Below are 18797 nucleotides of genomic sequence, written 5' to 3'. Positions count from 1 at the left end.
ACCATAAAACCAAATTAATACGATTACATTTTTATACGATTTGATCAACACTAAAAATGTGAATAAATTGAAATCTATACTTAAAAAAAATCCAGTAACACGTAGACAGTCTACATGCTTCTTGATGATATAACAACTTGGTAATATTAATTTAAATTGGTTTACATCTTAGGAAAGTTACATTTTCAATAGATTTCCTGAAGATTAATGTTAGTCTGCTTTATCCTCCCAAAACCAGTCATGATATGTGTTTGGGAACATTGTCGTGTTGGGACACCGACCTAATAATTTTCAAGTTGTAAACATTCTGCTTCTGATTTCAGAAGATTTTGAATTTAGACGCATTCCTCCATTTTTATCATTCCATCAACTGCAATGCAATAGTATCACCGGCAGCAAAACAGACCCTCAGCATGATGCTTCCAACTTCATGCTCGACAGATGGTGCAGACACTGTTCTTGCCGATTAGGCCAAATAGCAAAGTTTTTTATCTCGCTTGACGTGACATTTGACTTCTCCATGTGGAAAGTCTGCAAATTCAGTGGCTCTTAAATATGTGGATTTTTACAGTTTCTTATTTTGTTGGTTAACACTCAGTCATTATTAGTCTGAAACCTCAGTGTAGATGGTGACACTGGAGTTCCAGCAACTTTCTGTATATCAAATTTCTTTTTTGTGAATCAACAAATCAGGCTAACATTTAGCCTCTTAAAAGCCTCAAAAATACCAAAAACATTTCAGATAAATCAATTAAAACACACACAATGAATTGTCCAATGAAGAGTGATCCATACAAGAAAGAAAATAAAAAGAAAAGACAACTGAACAGCTTAAAAGTAATACTTCATTAATTTATTGATTGGTAGTGCTTTTTTAACATTATGAAACATACAATATAAAATACAATCATAAAGATGTCAATCAAGTTATCTGCTTAGCCCCTATAAAAACAAAATAAAAAAAATCTGTTATATACAGAATATCATTGCCATAGGACCCATACAAATAGTTGTCAAAAGTAATAAAATTATTTGTAATAATTAGTTGTTTTACTGCAGCGTTGCAGTGCTTTTTGTGCTTTCACATATTCCCCATGGCAAAACAAAGTGTAGAAAGTAAAAAAAAAGACCTGGATGAACACCTTTGAACTGGCCTCAAAACAAAAATATTTAAATTAAAAATATAATTATAATATAAAAAAATTAAGATTATAGTTCACTGGTTCTCCAGGCCCAGTAATTTGATGATTTTACAATGAAATTTAGAAAATGACACTATAATAAAACTAAATTTTTGAATTTTACAACGACGTACAACATAAGGGGAGAATTAATGACCTTGTCATAATGTACATTCAAAATCCGAGTTTGCGGTCCATATTGCACAATTGTAAACACTTCAGTGTACCATTTCCGTTCCTTACGGTTATTCATATGACAGGTTTTTGGCTCAACTAACGATAAAGAGGCACAGAAGGTTTCTTTGGCTGTCAGCATCGTTGAAAATGCTTTATGGATTGTCCCGTAAAGCCGTGGTCAGATTTCACCTTTCCGATTTTTCTGCTTCTTTTTTCTTTGTAGTACCTTTTTAAACCCTTCTTTGCTCTGCAGCGTTCTCTTTAACTCACAGTATAATCCAAACACACTATGGTCCCCATTCTTCACCCCAACCCTGTTCCACACACACCCGATGTTTGATTGCACAATTGCTCTGTAAATCACCCAAGGCCACCTGTCTCCTCTGCTGAGCTTTGTGGACTGTAATTATTCCACAGTCACAGACTTGGCCAAGTTTCTGGGACAGTCAACCTGGAAAAAGAGAGTGTGAGAGAGCAGTTGAGCAAATTACATAAGATCAATCACTGTAGGTGTACAGCAAAATCACCAAATCTGGACACTGTATTACATAAGGTGAGTTGTACAAGAAAGTCAAGTTCCCATGAATTCAGACATAAATCTTAACCTAGAGAAATGTACGCAGCAACTAAGAAAAAGTTCCTTCTCTTTTATAGTGGAAGGAAACACTGCCATTATACAAAGCTGGTTTGTTGCCACACACCAAAAAAACAAAGTATCTGGGAAAAGAAGCTTCCTTCCTTCACCTCAAAGACAATGAATAAATTCACAACCAGATTCAGGTCTGAACTTTGACATCCCTAAGCATAATGCTGCTGCCATTCTGACGTCCTGTGTTTTTTTTTATTTTTGTACCTCTATGCTTTGCTATATTAAATCACACTAACATCTGTATTTTCTCTACAGGAGTTGGAATATTTGAATCTGGCACAGAATGTCTCACAAAATGTCTGATGCATGTCCAAAGTTCTTGTGCGTAAGAAAATCGGCTACTTACATCATATCCTCGCAGGACAGCTAGGTGGAAGGACAACAGCTGTAGGGGGATGACACTGAGGATGCCCTGCAGACAATCCACAGTCTGTGGCAGCTCGATGGTCTTGTATGCATTTTTCATCAGGTCTGAATCATCCTGACAGCACAGAAGAATGGGTCGGCCCTGTTGGAGAGAGAAATCAAGAAGTCGCGCAGCTTAAGGATTACGTTTTACTACCTTGAGGGCTCCCTCTAGCAAAATGTGTGTGTATTTGTTATTATTTTTTATATATATGTATGTATATTCTATTCAGGGCTTACCGATCTGGCAGTGACCTGTTGCAAAGCATTCTGACACTTGGTGTAGCAGCCGTCACGCATGATGACCATGATGACTGGCATGTCTTTGTCGATGAGTGCCAAAGGTCCGTGCTTCAGTTCTCCGGCCAGGATGCCCTCTGAGTGCATGTATGTGATCTCCTTGATTTTCTACAATAAAATAAGGAAAATAAAACTTATTGAGATTATGTTAAATATGTGATTATAAATCAATTAATGTCATTTTTCTACTCTTTAGCATTTCTTAATATAAGGTGCATAAAAAGTGCACATATACATAGCATATATAATATTTATGTAGTAGCAGGGAGAAATGAGTTATTTAGACGCTACAGTACTGTGAAATCCTTAACTCACCAGCGCCCCCTCAAGGCAAGTGGCGTAGTTGTACCCTCGTCCCATAACCAAAAGTGACCTTTGCTGATACAGCTCGTTGGCTATGGTCTTAATCTTCTCATCCAGTGACAAAACCTTTTTTATCAGCTCTGTGAGAATGTATAGAAGTGAGTCATGACCACATTGACATCTTACAGATTAAAGATCTACCTTTTCACACAGCTATTGCATCACACCATTTCCTTAACATGATCTGGAATCCTTATACACATTTCAGGAGTTATTTCTGCTTTGGTTTTTAAATCCTGCAACTGGTAATACTAACCTGGTAGCATCTTGAGGCCGTTAATGATGTCCAGTCTTCTCTTCTGCAGTGACAGCCTGTCTTCACTCATCATCAGGCCAAACATGATGAGGGACACAAACTGACTGGTGTAGGCCTGAAAGGGAAGCACACACTCAACACCTGAGTAAAGACCATCTGGTTCAGTAAAAGCAAACACAGTGTCAAACTGCACAACTCTGTGTCCATATTCCTCGACCTACTCTTTTCTTACTTGCCACTTAATTCATTGTGTATAAATGAAAATCATTTGATTCGTTGAAGGTTCTTCATGGTAAAAAAAAAATCTATATGTGGAAATGAAGCTTTTTCTCTGAAAGGAAAATGTTTCTTTTAGTGCTTCCTAGGTATGACTTTTGCTAATAGGAGGATTCCAAATTGATATTCTTTCAGTCTCATAATCTGTAGCGCCGGAGAGACGTTTACACGCGCTCATTTTAAGCTTAAATGCCAGTTTATGACTGATAACTTTATTTCTTCTGAACATGAATCCAATGGTAGAAACTTGGAGAAAAGTGGAAGGCAAAAAAACACGGACATGGACAAAGGAGACTAATATTATTTTCCGGAATAGTCCTGACCTTTGGTCTGTTAAGTATTTATGAAGTATGCTTAACATCCAGGTCTGTGCCAAGAAAGTAATCAGTTTAAATGAACTCCACCAATTCTGATAAGAACGCTTGTCAAATATTTGGTGAGAATTATGCCAGGACCTCGCCAGTGGCTAGAAATGCCGTGTAGTTTCTCTGCAACTTGTTAAAGAAAGTGACATGTAGGCAAATACTTATGAATATAATGTAGATATTTTGGACAGTGTGCATAATGACTGCATGATTAGATACAATCCACAATAAATTAAATGTGCTCCTACTTATTTTTCAGAAAAATATCTGGAATTGTTTGTTTGTATGTTACTTCATCCAGGAATAAGATTAGTTCAAATATGCAATGAAAAGTCCTTGATGAGCTCTGATTCAAATAGAAGAAAGCCTTCACAATAGTGCAGGGATTTGAGACGTAGTTAATTAAAGACTGATCATGCTGAGGAGAGTGTACCTTGGTACTAGCCACTCCTATTTCCGGTCCTGCATTGATGTGGACCCCACAGTCAGTCTCTCTGCAGATGGAGCTCCCCACAGTGTTGGTGATGCCCACGGTAAGAGCCCCTCGATCCTTGCAATATCGCAGGGCCATCAGGGTGTCCGCTGTCTCTCCTGAAGGGGCGGCGAGAGTGAAACATTATAATGTATAATTATAGAGCATTAAGGTCAAGCTTAAAGCAGAACTTGGCATGAAGCTGCTTCACATGAGAGGCGAGAAGTTATTTTAAGATATTTTTAGGATCCGGGCTTTAGTGACAGAAAGAAAAATGAGAAGAAAAAAAAAAACAAAAAAACACGAGCATCTGATGGAGGTTATTTTACCTGACTGGCTGATGAAGAAGCAAACGTCGTCTCTGAAGACTGGGGTGTTGCGGTCCAGGAAGTCGCTGGCCAGCTCCACCATGACGGGCAGTTCTGTCAGTTCCTCCAGGAGCTGTCTGGTCTGAGCAGAAGAAAAAGAAAAACAGACGCTTTGTTAGCACAGACACTGGTATTTTCGAGTTTTGACCATGAAATGTCATGAGATCTTCTAAAAGCATACATGACAATCGACCAGCTTGCACTTACAGCAACGGCAGCGTGGAAACTGGTGCCACAGCCGATCATGATAAGCCGTCTGCAGCGTTTGATCTCCTTCAGGTGGTCCTTCAGGCCTCCAAGAACCACTTGGGAAATAAAGGAAAAGACAGTTTAATTTATTGGAACAGTTTATCTCGACAGCTGTTTTATATTTGAAACACTGGAAGTTTTAAAGAAATAATCTACCAAATCCTTATAGGATTTCTGCTAAGAAAGTATGCAATGATTAAAAAACAGGACTTTAAAAAAAAAAACGTGATCACCTGTATTAGAGTCATAACAAATCCGGCCTCTCATGGTGTTAACTACTGATTCCGGCTGCTCGAAGATCTCCTTCTGCATAAAAGCTTCAAAGTTTCCTGCAGAGAATAAGAAGACATAAGAACGATACACAATGACGGTGAAATTTTTCTCCTTAAGAAAAAAAAAGGACACTTTATTGCTAAAAGCATGGAGACACCACTCCAATCTTTAAACTGAAGCAACTTGTCTTGCTTCTGCAAATATTTGTGATAGAGTGCATCACTCTCAAGAGCTCATTAAATTCCAGCATGGTGCCGTGCATTCATGTAATTTCCTCCGCAATTAACATTTCTTGGTCACTAGTTAGTGTTGTCATAACAAAGTAGGTTACGAACAACAGTAACTCAAACCGCCAGTGGTAATAAGATCAGAGTTAAGATGGGGCAAGTTGAGGCATCGTCTGTCTACAGTCGGCTGCAAACATTATGACAGCTTCAGACTAGCTCAGGAATAACAAGAGGGCAGAATAGCTTAGCATAGCTGAGCTGCTGCATCCTGACATCACCAGGTGTAATGCAAAGTGTCAGAGGTTGGTTCTGTGGATTGGAGAATCATGCAACTGTGGGAACTTGTTTTGGGATCTTGCTTTTCTGTCCACAAAGCAAGATCCTTTTAGGGATATTCTCAAAAGTTATGAGTGTAAAGCCTACTATTTCAAAACATTTGGGAATAATGTGCAGACAACACTAACTGAAAAATGACTATAAGCATAACGTTTTCCCCTATTCAGCCAGCAGAGGGCGAGCAAGTATCGCTCTATTACATCGATCTGACCCAGTATCATAGTGCAGACAGCCACTATGATATTGCATTTATAGGCATTTATCTAAGTGTTAACCTCTTCTAGTGGAGTTACTGTCAATGAAATTGAAACAAAGGCAATCTGACACGGTAGGAACAGTTTTCCAACCTTTCATGATCTGCTGCATCTCCATCTGCAGCGTCTGAATCGCTCTCACTGGATCGTCACCGGCCTGCCGGTTAATCCTGTGGATGGAGAGTTCACCTCCTTTGACAGCTGCAATGTCATCATCCTCCATGTACAGCACCTTGTTAGTGTGCTCGATGATGGCGCTGTGGACGCAGAAACACAGGAAGGAAGCAAATGAATGCTGCCGCAAGCAACAGGAATGTGCGCTAAGCAGACTTGGAGACAGATGAGATGAGAAGGCGTAATGGCTGTGAAAAGCTGAATGACATAACTCCATGCTTGATTCACAAGACAAATTGTTCCCCACCTAGCGTCAGAGGCAAAGTAGTACTCCACAGCCCTGCCGTCTTCGTTTGAGTTGATGGCGTTGGACGAGTCCGTGCGATTATGGCTGTTCTTCTCCTGGACGTCTTCCTTGATGTGACCTACAGAGGTTTAAGTCAAGAGTTAGTGGGTTAAACCTGATCTTTATGAGGTAAGAAATCTTTGACGAAGTTTCCTGTTTCACTGTAATTGTACATTTACAAAAAAAATAATAATAATATCATCGGAAATCCTTTTAGACGGAACAGAATCACGAGACTGTAGATAAAACATGCAGCAGCTTTCCAAGACAAGAGACTGCTTCATCTGCTCAAAAAACTGACACTGATACATTTAAGTGCACCAAACTATTATGACATGTTCAGAACTGCTTTGTATATTACTGTTTATTTTTAAATTAAAAGCAACTTTTAGAGAACTGGTGAATCTCAGAGAGTGAGCAAGGAGTTTCATACTTAGAAAAAAAAAGTTGAAGAGCAGAGGTGTTTTGGTATAGATCTTCAGTCTAAGATTTAAACTCATCTGCCCTTTCAGTTCAAGTAGGCAGGTGTCGGAAACTAGAATCATGAGTTTAACTATGTCACCGGAACAGATTCTTTATTAATGACCTAATTAACTAAAGTCTCATTGTGTCCCACAGTAAAATGTCAGTCTCTCACGGAAAGCTCTTTCTTCTATTGTGCCGTCTTTACTCATACTTTCTTTCTTCAGTTAATCAATTTATTGACTTATCAATTTTAAAACAATTCAACAACTGTTATCTTCCATTACACGTACAAAACACCTGGCCAGAATTTTCTGCGTCACTTAAACAAAATAATTGTGCTGCTTTGGACTTTGCACCTCTAATATCTTTAATAACTGCATATTCTGCTGATAACATAGTGAAAAATATTTTATTACCACAAGAGAAGTAAAGCAAACAACAGATCAAGTAGGCAAGTTGCTTACACTGCCCATATTTACAGAGCATGAATGGGTTCGGAGTAGACATGTGCCACTTATCAAGTTATCAAGGTGTAATAAAGATTTTAAAGTTGCTAAAGGAAACACCTGATTAGGTGGAGTTTTTCTCTGCTTGGGTAGAGTAAAGAATAGAGCAGCATCGGCTGCACACTGCCAGTCAGCTGACCGATAAAAAGCTCCCACACCTTAATGCTTGCAAGACTAACAGTGATAATGGGGAAACTAAAGGAATGCTAACTGGACTTCTTATGACAATAAAACTGTTTTAAAACTAGAGATAGGGACATATAAACAGCAGCTGGCGACTTGTAGCAGACAGGCCAATAAATTAGCTAATATTAGTTTAGTTGTCCTTCAAATACAGCAGAACACCAACAGGGTGTAACGTTCTGCAAAAATAATAAAGTTTGCTTAAAATTATTCAATTGTTTGTCCAGTGTTTGTTCTATATTTTTTTACTTAGGTTTATTAATCAAAATAACCAAACTAGAGGTATTACATTTAAGATTTCAGTATGTTACGTTTTATTACACCTAATGCAATTTTGTTACTTTTCAGTCTTGAATAAAAAACATTTAGATCAAGAAATTTGTTAAAGAGTTTGTTTAAATTTGGCATTTTTATTCAGGGTTATCTTACAGTGAGAGATCACAGTGTACCATTTTTAGGCAAAGTAATGAATGAAATGCAGAAAAAAAAACTCTCTTAAAAAAACTCTAGTAAAACGTGCAGAGGTGTTCAACAGCAACTCTTTTAAAAAAAATCATCTTTCAAGGAAAGTCCTCTGAAAAAAGTGGTTGCGCAATAATTATCATTGAGCTAAAACATCTCATGTTACTCCAACACAATGCCTTTTGGCAGACATTGTGGGCTTGTTTCTGTTGGCAGCAGCAGACAAAACTCAGAAAAGCGAGTTGAAACTTTAACCCACAGGAAAAGAGACCTTTATCCAGAAACATAAGGAAATATTTTTGTGCTTGAAGTCCACTGGTGATGGTTTCACATTTGGTGTTTGAGTTCCAATCAAAACTCCGAGTTAAGAGTGTTTCACTTAATTTCTATACATTATGCATTTAATGAGAAAATGTGTTAATTTGGTTTCTTATTGATGTGTTGATCTTTCTTGAGAGAACTATCTCTCCAACCTTAAAGAATTAGTGAGAAAGCTTCAGGCCAAAACGCATGAAATGTTAATGACTCACTCTATTATATTCCCAGATTCTTCATATGAGCAGCTAAAAGAAAAAATGACTAATATTTGCTGTTTATTCCTGTTTGAATTTGCTAAATCTATTTATAGTCTGTATATTATGCTTAGGTTTGAGAGAACAGTACCCCAGAAACCTGTGTACAATATTTGTTTGTTCTTTTTTATTCCTTACATATAACTAATGTATGTTCTTGTATTCAGGCTTTTTTTTTTTTTTTGCAGAACTTTGAAAACACAATGCAAACAAAACCGCAATCACTCCATAACATTATTTTGTGTAATAATCCTGTATATTTATTCACAACTATCTCTGCAGTTGTGCAGCAACAGGCTTGGGCTACTGCAGGACAAACTGATTGCTTCTCCTTTGCTACAGTTTTGCTATTTCAACTTTTAACTTTATGTTCTCTCTCTCTCTCTCTCTCCATTTTGTACTCCTATGAGAGTACAAGACGGATGTAGCAGATGTAGCTGCTACCATATCAGATGTAGCTCTGTTTAGCTATGACTTGGAGCAGGTATTCAGCTAAACTTCTGCTGTCAGCATCTGTATATAAGTTCTCCTTATATACACTGTCTTTCAGTGTTTAGTCCCGTTTCTCTCCTGTCTTGACAAAAGTAACTTTATGTGCTCTCTTTGATCCTATAGCCTTTAAAACCACTCAGAGCTTATCTGTTAGGATGTGTTTATCTCCCAGATGAAGTCACTAAGGAAGCTACTACGACTATTTACTTCTTACTTTTCTCTAAGGTAGAAAGTACTCCTGGCTCAGTGCCTCAGTTTCTTTTTGTGTGTTTGCTCTGTATTCTCAAAACCTCAGTCCAGGGGTCAGCAACCTGATCCACAGACGGCTTGTTAGTCTTCCCAAAGTGGCTCTTCATAACCCGGGACAACAAACAATGTTTGGATTGCATAGATAATATAGATGCTGGTTTAAGATTCTGCTCCATTGTGTCTCATTCAAATTAATTTTGTGTAGCTTTCATTTTTTTATGATCTATCCAAGGAAAGGATTCAGTTAAAAAAATACCTATTTCTTATTTAATCTAATAAAGAAAATGAATTTATTTTAATTTCATAATAAAAACAAATTTTAAGATGGTGTGTAACTTTAAATCTGTTAATATTTTTGCATTAGTTAAGAAGGTTTTGTGGCTCTAGACATATTTTATATCATTGCTCAAGCACAAAAAGGTTCTTTGTGCATATAACTTACAAAATGTTTTCGAAAGAAAAGTTACATCATACAACAAAATCTAAATAACAAAATATAAAAGGCAACAAAATGAAAATATATTTTCCTATAGAAAATACATTTAAAAATAACAGTATCTGTTCTCCACTCTTAGATTTTTTTTTTTTTTTTAAATCAGCAACTTTTCATAAGTTGTGCAACTGATGAAATCTACTGAATAATAAAACTGTACCAGCTGGAGGATATTTTTTTAAATACAACCCATTTGAACAACTGTGATCCGGTGATGTGCTGCTGCTGCTGCAGTGAATTTAAGATGTGGTAAAAGTGGATGACAGCAGGACCAAAGGAACAGAGCTCACCACTGTTGTACTGCACAGGGATTTGCTCGGTTGGCAGCTCGTGCTCGCTTCGCACACCGATGAGCAGCGGACTTCCTCTCCTGCCGAGATGAGAACAAAGCAGGCAGAGCGGAAGAGCAAAGAAGGAACGGTAGAGGGACAGTGATTAGGTTTTTTAAACACAAAGCAATGTCAGATACAATAGCATGCTCTCCTTTACAGCCTGACACCTGATCCTGTTGTGTCATTGTAAGTTAAAATAAAGTTTCTCCCTCCCTGTCTTCAATTCTGTTCGTTTACTTCCTCATCATGTCAATTGTACTAAATCTAACACATTTATTAACTAAAGTTTTGCAGATATCCAAGGTGTGTCTGCATCATTTTAGGATGTAAAGGTGCATTAAAAGTTCACAAAATACAGCTGACATAGACCTTAATGATGTTGAGGCCCATCTTGGTTTTGATCCCTCTTGGAGAAGACATTTGTTTTGGCATACAACTCAGATTAATCTGAGTTCAAATGAAGATACTGGGAGAGTTATCTTCTGCAAGTGTGATATTAATGGATCACAACCTTAAAACAGAGCCTCACCTCAAAAATCCTCAACTATCCATTTAATGTAAGTTTGACACCACCTGTCAAGAAACAGCAGCCTCTCCTTACTTTTTGTTTTTCTATTGTACAGCTCAGTCTTTTCTTTCTGCGTCGTTTTTCTCCTGGGCCTCACTGACGCACGCCCTTTGATTGTTCTAGAGGGTGTGGGGTTTGACAAAGGAGGCTTGCAAACAGACACGTTGTCATTTTCCAAATGTGTTCCAGGTTGAAAGCTACTACACACACAGAAACAGCATAGTCTCAACAAAACATGGTTTTCTTATTAATTAGAAATGTCTCAGTGGGTGAGAAGAATAACTATGTGCAAACACTTTGAATGGATGACTAACAGTGAAAATAGGTCAAAGAAGGAAAAGTAGAAATGAAGACAGCCGTTTTCTTGCTGGGTGGCTGATCTTTGATACCACAAGAAGGGCGGAGGCCGTTACATCAGATATTAGGCCCTTCGCTCCATCTTCACCAACTATGATGAACATTTAAAACATGAAGCTCATGTGTGCTGCCATGGACTTTGCAAGCTAAAATAATTGGTCTAATTGCTTCCTTCAAGCTCACGTTAATAAACAGAAAATCCAAGCCTCTGGATTTTGGATTTTTGGATTCTGGATTTTTGAATTTGAATTTGAATTTGAATTTGAATTCTGGATCTCACCTCACCAGCAGGTGAGCTAACAAGTTTTACTAGGTGAACTGTTTGCATAAAGTACAAGTTACACCCAACCTATCTCCGTTTACCAGCCCTGCTCCTGTAACTCTTTCCTGCTAGTTTCCACATGATCTGTGACAGCTCATTGACCTGGCATAACGCAAAAAAAAAAAAAAAAAGTTGATAAGAAGTAATTAACCTGGTGATTTTTGCCCCCTCCGAGTTTCCTAGAGCTGACACAGGAAACTCTGTAGTCTTTCTGTAAATGAGTCAGAAAGGGAGGCGTTGCCCTCAGAGCTCGGGAAGAGGCCCAGAAGGGAACAGCAGTCTGAATTGAACCTCAGATCTTAATACGCAGAACATACTAACTCACACCACTGGATGAGAAGCTGCTCACATGACCACAGCTGCCTGTTACTGGAAGCAAAAAGGGATTCCAGAGTAATGCCATAATTAATAAGCGGGGGCTTCGTCTCCTAATCAGTTCAGATATTGCTTCATTTTGTTAATAACAGCAACGACTCATCATCTGGCTGGACGGATGATATGTGAAGCCTAATCTCAGCGTTGCCTTGTGGACATGTCAGTGAGTTCGGACTAACCTGGTGGACACGGCCTCTCCAGGGTAATGACGGCTTTTGAACACGAGAGCGAAGGCTCCCTCCTGTAACACACAGAGACACAGAGACGTTGTGTTAACTGAACGAACATCGGAAAATAAGCAAATCTCCCAGCTGCATGTTAGAAGAAGGGAAGAGAAGCAGGTGTCGCTGTCAGATAAATCAGAAAAAAAAAAAAAGAAAGTGAAACCTTTTCATTTTTAAGATATTTGCTAAATATGAACTGGAGTGCAATAAAGATTTAAGGAATCTTAAAAGTTTTGTTTTTGAACCGCATGTAGTCATTATCTAAGTTGTAATCCTCGCTCAGTGAGTACTGCTGCATTATAGACATCTTTAAACTAATTATAAACAATAATGTATCTCTGTGACATGCAGAAATTGTCAATTTGTATGTGAAGCATTTAACAAAATGACTAAAATTTTCTTGTGGATGAATGGAAAAACAAGTTTGTTTTGCCTCAAACACCTTTAAAATACATAAAATCATCCCCCCCCCACTCTGTGGGGTTTAAAAGATGCGGGGGGTGACTTAGGGAGGCCTGGGAGTATTTAGGTACTGGAGGGAAAGTCTAAAAGCAATAGGAGCTGTATTGTATAACATCAGCTATGTTTCGAAAGCGCTGGCCGCACAGCTGCTCGCGGTGCTTACTGGAAACAGAGCTGGCTGAGTGTGGGACTGTGGTGGGGAGAAGAGGGGGTATGAGTGAATGTAACAGGAAGCAAAAGGAGGGTGTCACTAGTGTAAGGTTGGACTATCTGGTTTCCATTACTTCCAGTCCAAAAATGCACGTTTTACTTGAGCCTCACTGCAGACTGCATGGAGCTTTAAAACATTACTCACACAATGGAAAAAGTAAAACAGTATGCTTCATCAAAAAGAAAAAACAACACCAAAAAAACCCATCTGATTCTATGAGTAATGAAGTCACATGTGACGCTGTTGGGACTGCTTCCACGGAGACGGTTTTTCACAACGTTTCGTTTCACTCGGTGTTAAAAGTGTTTTTGCTCATATAAATACGTGTCACTGAGGGAAGAAGTTTACGAAACCGAGCAAGTTTCCTTCACCTCAGTTGAGGAGTGGAAGGTTCTTGCACTAATAACTAAAAAGAGTTGAGTTTCACCAGGAGAGCAGGACATAACTGACTGTACGTGTCGGTGTGAAGTTAGATTGAGGTTTGACTGTGTGAGAAGCTCACCAGTTGCTGGATGACTCTCTCCACCAGCGTGGAGAACGTCACGCTGTCATTTTCTCGATTGTCGTACAAGTATTTGATCAGTTTTGGGATCACCTCTGTATCTGTGTCTGACTCAAACTCGTATCCTTTGGTGATCTGAGGGAAAGAAAGACAATGGGTTTAACACATGAAAATGACCTCAGAGAATATAAGGATTTAACTGATTTTTTTTTCATGATAATTAAACACTGTATTAATCAGTCCGAAGTCTTCTACAAAATAAGTTTTTGACAAAATATGCTACCAACATGTAAGATTCTGCTGCCCTTTTTAAGCTCTTGAACTTTTTTTTCAATGTGTCAATCTTCTTTATTGTGCATAAATGTACATGTGGTGGATGTTTTCCACCACATGTTGTGTTTTGCAGGTCAGACAGAAAGTTACATTTAGGTCTCATCTGACCAGAATACTTTCCTCCATGTGTTTGCTGTGGCCTCTCATATTCTGTGGCAAACTGAAAATGGGATTTCTTGTTGCTTTTGGTTTTGACTAACTCATCTGATCAATAGATTCGGCCAAATGAGTTATAGATCTCTGCAACTTCTCCAGAGTACCCCATGCTCCATTAGATGTTTAAAGCTTTAAATTTTGTTTCATAACCTAACTAAACTTCTCTACAACTTTGGTAACTAATGTTCTCTGACAAGCTTTTCAGACCTTTACAGAACAGCTGTAAAGCTGCAAAGATCAAATTAGATATAGGTGGGCTTTATTTAGCTTTGAAGCCCTTTTGTTTTTGGATTGGGTTATTTTTAGAAAGAAAATGGGATAATATTTACACACATTACACTTAAATATTTAGAAGAATGTGACATTTCTTTTCCACTTTACAATTACGCACAAAACTTTGTGCTGTATTATCACACAAAACAGCATAAAATGCATCAGGTTTGTGGTTTCAACATGATACAATGAAAGTATTTTTAGAAGACACTGTAGCCTACAGGTCAAAGGAATGATGAAACATGTTAAACTGCTTGTGCATGAAAAGTATTGTGATCTGTTTGGTATGCAATATGCCAGTATAACTCAAAAAACAAGATTAAACGGTTTGTATAGTTATAGTTCCACTTTTTTCTCCCGTTTGTAGGGTTTTTTTTATTCATCATAGTTACTACTTTGTTACTTCTTCAACACTGAAGACTCCGTCCTTCACTTTGTTTTTTAAAACAATATGATACAAATCATATAATTTTTGGTCTTCAGATTTCAGTCAAGAGATCATCATGAAAAGTTTTCCTTTGCAACCAAAAGGCCTCCAGTAATAATATAAACTCTGTAGCGGAGGGCAGGTTTAATTGTCGCACTAACCTGTTTCTTCAGAAAGAAATTCACGGCAACTCACCAGGTACTTCTTCAGCTCTTTGTAGTTGGTTATAATGCCGTTATGGATGACGACAAACTCTAAAAAAGGAAACCAGACGTAAGTTCTTTTTTAAGGTTTTTCATGTTTTTTTTGTTGTTGTTGTTGTTGTTGTTTTTTTTTTGTTTAAGGAATTCAAGACACAAAAACTAGAGTTCAACTTAAAGCCACACCTTGGAAATACAAGTTTGGTGTGTGGTGAAGCAAGTCTGGCTGGCTATTTAAAGAACAATTTGGGTTAAGCACTTGCACAAAGCAACAATTTGCAATGCGCTGACAACGTATTACTACATAGTAAAGATAAAGAAGGATAATTTTCAGGATTAGAGTCTGTTTGCAAAATTAATGTGATTTTAGAGTGGAATCGCTTTGTTTCATTTCAGACTCATGAGGAAAAGCTGAGGGGCATTCCTAACACACCTTTAAAAACCAACAAGACAGATGGGTGTGCCTTTCGCTGCACTGTGTTCTTTCAAATAGAATAATTTTAAAAGCAGTTTTACAAGATTCTTAATGACACAATTTAAACGAGACAAACGGGAAGTCACTAAGGTGGTGGAGAAATTCAGTCCTTGTAGTTGGTTATAATGCCATTATAACCAACTACAATGTGATTGATGATCATGTCAGGAAAGCACTTATTACCATTGTTTTTGTCGGATCGCTGGGGGTGACTGTTGAGGGCACTCGGCTCTCCGTGCGTAGCCCAGCGAGTGTGAGCCAGGCCAAAGTGTGTGTGCAGAGACTCGTCGATGTCCACCCGGTCTTTTTCTGAACAGCAGAGAATAACATGGGAGAATAACGCTACACGTCTGACAAATTCAGAGAGTTGGTTTGTGTTATTCATTACTGAAAGTGACCTATGATTAAAGGGTTTTATGAAACTGTCAAGAAGTGAAATCAACCGTATGCGAACTCACGGTAGATCTCCTCCTCCAGAGCCTTGACCTTCCCCTTCTTCTTGATTAAGCAGATACTGTTGTTGTTGTTGAGGTCAGTGGTTGTCTTGGTGGGGCCGTCTACGGCAACACCTGCAGACGGAAAACCAGAAAATGTCAAACTCAGGTCACTGGAATGTGAGTTATGAACGCTTCGGTGCAATTGTTGCTCCGGTGATGAATGACAACCCCAACTGGTTTTTAGCAAACCCACATTCCCCAGACATGTCTTAGTCATAGTGGGCAGAAAATATGTAAACAGTGTGATAAGGCTGGAGGCGCAGTCAGATTTGGCTTGTGGATGTGAAGTAGATGCAGTTAAAGTATCTTGTGATACGGTTTAGTTCATGTTTCGAATGAGGAGTCTGTCTATCTGCAAGTGTGTCTAAGCTAACATAGCTAATCCTGTTCAAATAGGATGGACAAACATAAGGTGCAGTACACATGGGTGGGTCTTTCTGGAGTTTATTAAGCATTCAGATAAAAAAAAAATAAATAAAAATCTGTCGGTTACACTTTTTATTCAATTGTAATTTTAACCATGTAACCTAACTCCAGAATGATTTATAAATGTCTCTCTCTCAGACTATGAAAGATCTGAAACATTTAATCTTCCAAACAAAACTAAATGAGTAACAACTGAAGTGCAAACGCTTTGACTCTTAAAACCTAGATGAAAAGATTTGCCGATTTTTGGGCGATGTTGGAATCAGTTATTTTAATAGACTCAACCTGATAAGCCAGTTTTTACACAATGTCAATAGTGAGGTCTGTTTTCCCGTCACGTTTTTAAACCGATGGGAGCGTTTATGATCAAATCCTTGCAGCAATAGTCTGCTTCCTGTAGAGTCCTATGTTGGAAGACCATGATTTTTATTTTTATTTTTCCCAATTTTATGAACCTGTAGTTAGCTTCTGTGAAGTTATTATCATTAACAGTTTCCCTCAATGATGTCTTGAGTTTAGAGAAAAGCGGAAGGCTAAGAGCTATTCGGAAGGTTTCAGGTGATTTCAGTGACACGATGCTGAATTCCTCTGCTTTATTCGTCAAAGTGACATTGGCTGAGGCTGGCTCCTGTGACAATCAGCCTTATAAGCTGCGACTTGTCAGTGGAGTAAATCTTTGAAGCGCGCAACATGCTGTCACTTGTGCAACGTCATCAAAGATCAGACGTTCCTCTGCTCCTCCAGGTGTTTGAAAATTAGCCTGGTGGATTGATCGAGCCGAAAAACTCTTTAGCAAAGTTGCTGTTCACCTCCCCAAACTTCCAATGTTTACAGAGTGAGGTTTAGATGTTCACGGTGTGCTGATGCAGAGTTGCATCCTGTAGATATGAACAATTTCTGTCTGAGTTGTTTTAAAACATCTAAACTCAGCTGGAACACGTGTGCCTTGTGGTCTGTTAGCCTTCCACCACTGTAGGTATTTATTTATAATTTTACAATCCTACTTTAATGGGGGGGCATCTTCCTATAATTGACAACAACTTCAAAGAATCCGAACCATCTCTTTAACGACTGAATTTGAATAAATATTTCCAAAGCTGTTTTCCCTAAAGGTTTACGTATTATTCATTCTGCATGCGTGTTTCTGTGTGAGTGCAGGTACTGTGCAACTGTCTCACCTGCTGAATCGTACCCTCTGTACTCCAGCCTCAGCAGACCCCTCACCAGCGTCTCAAATATCTCCTTTCGGGTGCGTGGCACTTGGTAGTTCAGGTAAGCAAAAATCCCTGTTAATAAGAAAGAGAAGCAGAAATATATTGGTTGCAGAGCACAGTGCTCCTCTTTTATTCAAACTCAGGCTTGGCACTATAATTTTTGCTCAATGACGTTTTGAACACAGTGACTATAAATAAGACTATAAATATTGCAATAAAGTCACACAAGCAGGTCTTTTTTTTTTCTAGATTTGCAACCTTCTTTCATCAAATATATGACCACTTGTCCCGTTCAATCTCTACACAAATTTTTCTTGCTGATGTTGGAAGTAAAGCAGCACACAATTTGTGAGCGTTTGTCAATAGGCGTGTGTATTTTCCTCCAAATTTGTTTGCGTGGTGGGGGCGCGGGAGGTTGTTAAAAACGTTTTGTGAGTACACAGCTAACCCATTGACAGGACGCACACTGCGCGCAGTGTTGGAGCAGACAGGTAGAGGCAGGGTGAGGTTAAACATCGCTGATCCTGCCTTCTTCTTCTTCACATTAACGAGGCGAGGCTGGCGGACGGTTAAATATTTACTTTCAGTTGTAAAAAAAAAAAAATGGTTTTGTTGTAACAGCAGACAGAGGTGCAGCGCGCACTATGCAGCCTGTGGGTATTTTGCCAAACTATGGAGAAAAGTTAACATCGGGCTTCTAAGTCATCTCCAAACAGCATCGATCAACTGCAGCTTCCTTGTCCTTGAGTATATAGCCAAACGACGATACTGACACGTAGCAGCTGTGAGTAAAAAAAAAAAAAAAAAAAAAAAAATCCTTTACGCATCAAGATCCACAGCGAACAGCGAAAATGTCGGAAATCGCAGACATTTAAACTCAAGTTTTCATCCTTAGAATTACATCCAAATCTGAACACCGATATGAGTTTGTCGGCTTGTCATGTGTTGCTTTCTTCACAAACTGCGCGCAATAGCTTTTCTTTTTCTTTTTCTTTCACTTTTTCTTTCAATTCAAAAACAAGAATGACAATTCACGGGTATTAAGAAGAAGACTTACCACACATGATTCAAGTTTCCTCTTCACCGCTCGACTCTTTCTGAAACAGAACAGATTTTTAGTATCCCAGCTCAAATGATGCTTCAGTCTCTTCGCGGTGAAGTCTCGGATGTAGCGCACACTCCCCCTGAGCTTTTCTATTTAAACGCAGCTTCCTTCGCAGCGCAGCTGCCCCGCCTCCTCTGACGTCTCTTACCACCGCGTCCTGTTCAGGCCGTCCCGCGTCTGACGCTCAGGTGTTCGCCTCACCTGTATGTGATGAATAACCGTTGTAAACTTTCCTGTTTCCCTCCCTGCAGTTAATCTCATTCTCGTGTTCTCAATACAATTATAAGGAATTTGCTAGATATGGG

General features: G+C 38.6%; 1 protein-coding gene across 1 annotated transcript; it reads right to left on the bottom strand.

Moving 5' to 3' along the window:
• Positions 1-831: 831 nt before the first annotated feature.
• Positions 832-18575, bottom strand: gfpt2 (glutamine-fructose-6-phosphate transaminase 2). Its single transcript, XM_007548330.2, has 19 exons — positions 18445-18575; positions 17352-17459; positions 15709-15819; positions 15434-15559; positions 14771-14829; positions 13387-13521; positions 12167-12228; positions 10324-10403; positions 6573-6690; positions 6245-6408; positions 5295-5390; positions 5020-5117; positions 4774-4894; positions 4406-4563; positions 3332-3446; positions 3028-3155; positions 2653-2820; positions 2354-2515; positions 832-1809 (listed from the first exon to the last, which is right to left on the bottom strand). The coding sequence occupies exons 1-19, from the start codon at positions 18449-18451 to the stop codon at positions 1765-1767; spliced, it is 2061 nt and encodes a 686-aa protein (XP_007548392.1). The 5' UTR covers positions 18452-18575; the 3' UTR covers positions 832-1764.
• Positions 18576-18797: the final 222 nt, after the last annotated feature.

The sequence above is a fragment of the Poecilia formosa genome, unplaced genomic scaffold, assembly GCF_000485575.1.
Source record: "Poecilia formosa unplaced genomic scaffold, Poecilia_formosa-5.1.2 Scaffold26, whole genome shotgun sequence".
NCBI classification, from domain to species: domain Eukaryota; kingdom Metazoa; phylum Chordata; class Actinopteri; order Cyprinodontiformes; family Poeciliidae; genus Poecilia; species Poecilia formosa.
Note: the sequence above shows the minus strand (reverse complement) of the source record. Positions and strands in the feature narration are given on the sequence as shown.

Bases quoted from the DNA above. Each gene is read 5' to 3' on its own strand.
- gfpt2 (XM_007548330.2), bottom strand. The intron at 15,820-17,351 runs GTGAGACAGTTG...TTCCGTCTGCAG, and splicing joins CAGAGGGTACGATTCAGCAG to GTGTTGCCGTAGACGGCCCC. The intron at 14,830-15,433 runs GTAATAAGTGCT...TTCCTTTTTTAG, and splicing joins GCGATCCGACAAAAACAATG to AGTTTGTCGTCATCCATAAC.